Source organism: Mesitornis unicolor, unplaced genomic scaffold (assembly GCF_000695765.1).
Source record: "Mesitornis unicolor isolate BGI_N332 unplaced genomic scaffold, ASM69576v1 scaffold18659, whole genome shotgun sequence".
NCBI lineage: Eukaryota > Metazoa > Chordata > Aves > Mesitornithiformes > Mesitornithidae > Mesitornis > Mesitornis unicolor.
Window position 1 is genome coordinate 1 of NW_010205408.1, and position 2547 is coordinate 2547.

Genomic DNA, 2547 nt, shown 5'->3' on the forward strand with positions numbered 1-2547 from the left:
TGCCTCTCTCTGCAATGGGGGAAGCGATTTATGGGGATAGGGGTGGATTTATGGGGATAGGGGAGTGATGTCCCCTTTGGGTGCTGCCTCTCCTGCCCGGGATGGGTACTGGGGGTCCCTGATGCACCCCATCTCTGCCCCCCCCCAGCTGGGTAGAGGCCTGCCTGGGTGAGGAGCTGCCCCCTCCCACGGAGCTGGAGGAGAACCTGCGCAATGGGGTGGTGCTGGCCAAGCTGGGCCACTACTTCGCCCCCGATGTGGTCCCCCTGAGGAAGATCTACGACCGCGAGCAGGCGCGGTACAAGGTGAGATTGGAGGGGGGCTTTAGGGGGTACCCCAAAACTTGCAGGGACCTGTAATCACCAGAATGCAAACTGGGAGGGGGGACAATTTAACAGCAGAGCTGCAAACGGGGGTCTCTGACTGCACTGCCCTTGGGGTGCTCACAGGTTTTGGCTCCATCTTTAACCTCATGCCCTAAGGGAGAAGGGGGACCCCTGGGGTGGGAGAAAGGGGGGATTCACCCTGACCTCCTCCCCTTTTTCTCTCTTCCAGGCAGCTGGGCTGCACTTTCGGCACACAGACAACATCAACTACTGGCGGGAGGCCATGAGCCACGTGGGGCTTCCCTCGGTAACGTGTCCCCCCACCCCTGGACACCGTTGTCCCCTTAGACCACGTCGGTGGCATCTCCACTCGAGCCGTCTCTTGCCTTGACAGATCTTCCACCCGGAGACCACCGACATCTACGACAAGAAGAACATGCCCCGAGTGGTTTACTGCATCCACGCACTCAGGTGGGTGACCCTGGCCCGGCCCCGGGGCCAAGACTGGGCATGGTTGGTGTTTGTGCTCATGGTGGCATCACCTCCAAGGCTGGGGTGACAGTGACTGCGTGGTCATGGTGTGTGTCTCCTTCTCCTTCCAGTTTGTACCTCTTCAAGCTGGGCTTGGCTCCTCAGATCCAGGACCTGTACGGGAAGGTGGACTTCACGGGTACGGCACCGTGTGGGGGAACCTGAGCTGGGGGTTTGGTCAGCAACACTTTTGGATGGGGACAATGAATCTGGGATGGTTTGGGTTGGAAGGAACCTTAGAGCATCCAGTCCAACCCCATGCCATGGGGGTCAATGAAGACCCCCAAAGCTGCTGTGGTGATGCTCGCCCCAGTGCGGGTGTTTCCTGCCCCCCCCTGGTTTGGCAGGGGAACAGGGTGGGGGTCTCCAGCACTGGACCCTGGTGCTGAGCGGTGCTGGCTCTGCTCTGCTGCAGAGGAGGAGATCAACAACATGAAGCGGGAGCTGGAGAAGTACGGCCTGCAGCTGCCTGCCTTCAGCAAGATCGGGGGCATCCTGGCCAACGAGCTCTCAGTGGATGAAGCCGCAGGTGAGGGGTGCCTGGGGATTGGAATCCATGCTGGGCATCGGCCTATGGCAGGATCTTAACCCCAGACATCAGATCTGGGGCTAACAATGGGGTCAGTGTCTTGGAGGGTCGGCGCTCTGGGATGCAGCGGAGGCTCCTGGTTGATCTTCAGGCCCATGTGTGGCTCCAAGGGCTGGCACAGCCCCTTCCCAGCCAGTGCCACCTGGGGTTTCACATCACAGAGCCATTAAGGTTGGCCAAGGCCTCCAAGATCCTCAAGTCCAACCACCAACCCACCCCTACCATGGCCACTAAACCCATTAAATGGGCTTGTAGAGACACAGACACTTCCAAGGCACTGGAGACTGGTGGCTGGGTTCCCACCATCATGCGTGGCTTTGTCCCACCCCACTCAGGGCCACAGCGGGTGGTGGAATGGTTTTGGTTGGAAAAGACCTTTAAGATTGAGTCCAACTATGGATCCAGCCCTACTGAGTCCGCCAAGTCCAAGGACGTGGCCCAATGCAGCTCCCCATGCGCCATCTCACTCCTCCTTCCCACCTCACCCCCAGTCCACGCTGCGGTGTTGGCCATCAACGAAGCGGTGGAGCAGGGGGTGGCGGCGCAGACCATGGTGGCCCTGCGCAACCCCAGCGCGATGCTCCTCGACCTCCGCGAGGCCTTGGCTGGAGCCTACCAGGAGGTGCTGCACCGGGCCAAGATGGAGAAGGGCAGCAACGCCAGGAACAGGGTGAGGAGGGCATGGAGGGGGGGTCCCTGGAGGGCTGAGAGAGGGGCAGCCCCTTTGCTGATGCTGCTGCTGTGGTGGTGGTGGTGATGGGTGCTTCCAGCTGGAGGGATCCCTCTTGGTTGGAGACCAAAAAACAACCAGGGACCCCAAAAAACTCCCCAGGGAGATGGGGGAAAAGCAGTGGAGAAATGGTTTGGTTTTGGGGTTGGGTTGATGCAAAGGCTTTGGGGGCTGGGTTGGATTGTTCCCCAAGGGCCTTTGGGGTTGGGTTGACCTGAGGGCCCTTTCAGGGCTAGGTCAGAACCCAAGGGCTTTGGGGCTTGGGTTGACCCAAGGGCTTTTGGGGGCTGGGTTGGTTGATGCAAGGACTTTGGGGTTGGTTTGGGTTTGGTTGGTCCTCAAGGGCTTTTGGTGTTGGGTTGACCTGCGGG

At 60.1% G+C, this 2547-nt stretch overlaps 1 protein-coding gene across 1 annotated transcript in view; it reads left to right on the plus strand.

The window, feature by feature from the left end:
- Positions 1-148: 148 nt before the first annotated feature.
- LOC104546109 (ras GTPase-activating-like protein IQGAP3) overlaps positions 149-2547 on the plus strand; it is a gene marked incomplete at both ends in the record, with an annotated part of 3752 nt that continues 1353 nt past the window's right edge. Inside the window, 6 exons of the mRNA XM_010191405.1 lie at positions 149-305; positions 556-633; positions 721-797; positions 929-996; positions 1273-1386; positions 1938-2116. Coding sequence (XP_010189707.1) covers positions 149-305; positions 556-633; positions 721-797; positions 929-996; positions 1273-1386; positions 1938-2116 — 673 coding nt within the window. The remainder of the gene's footprint in view (positions 306-555; positions 634-720; positions 798-928; positions 997-1272; positions 1387-1937; positions 2117-2547) is intronic.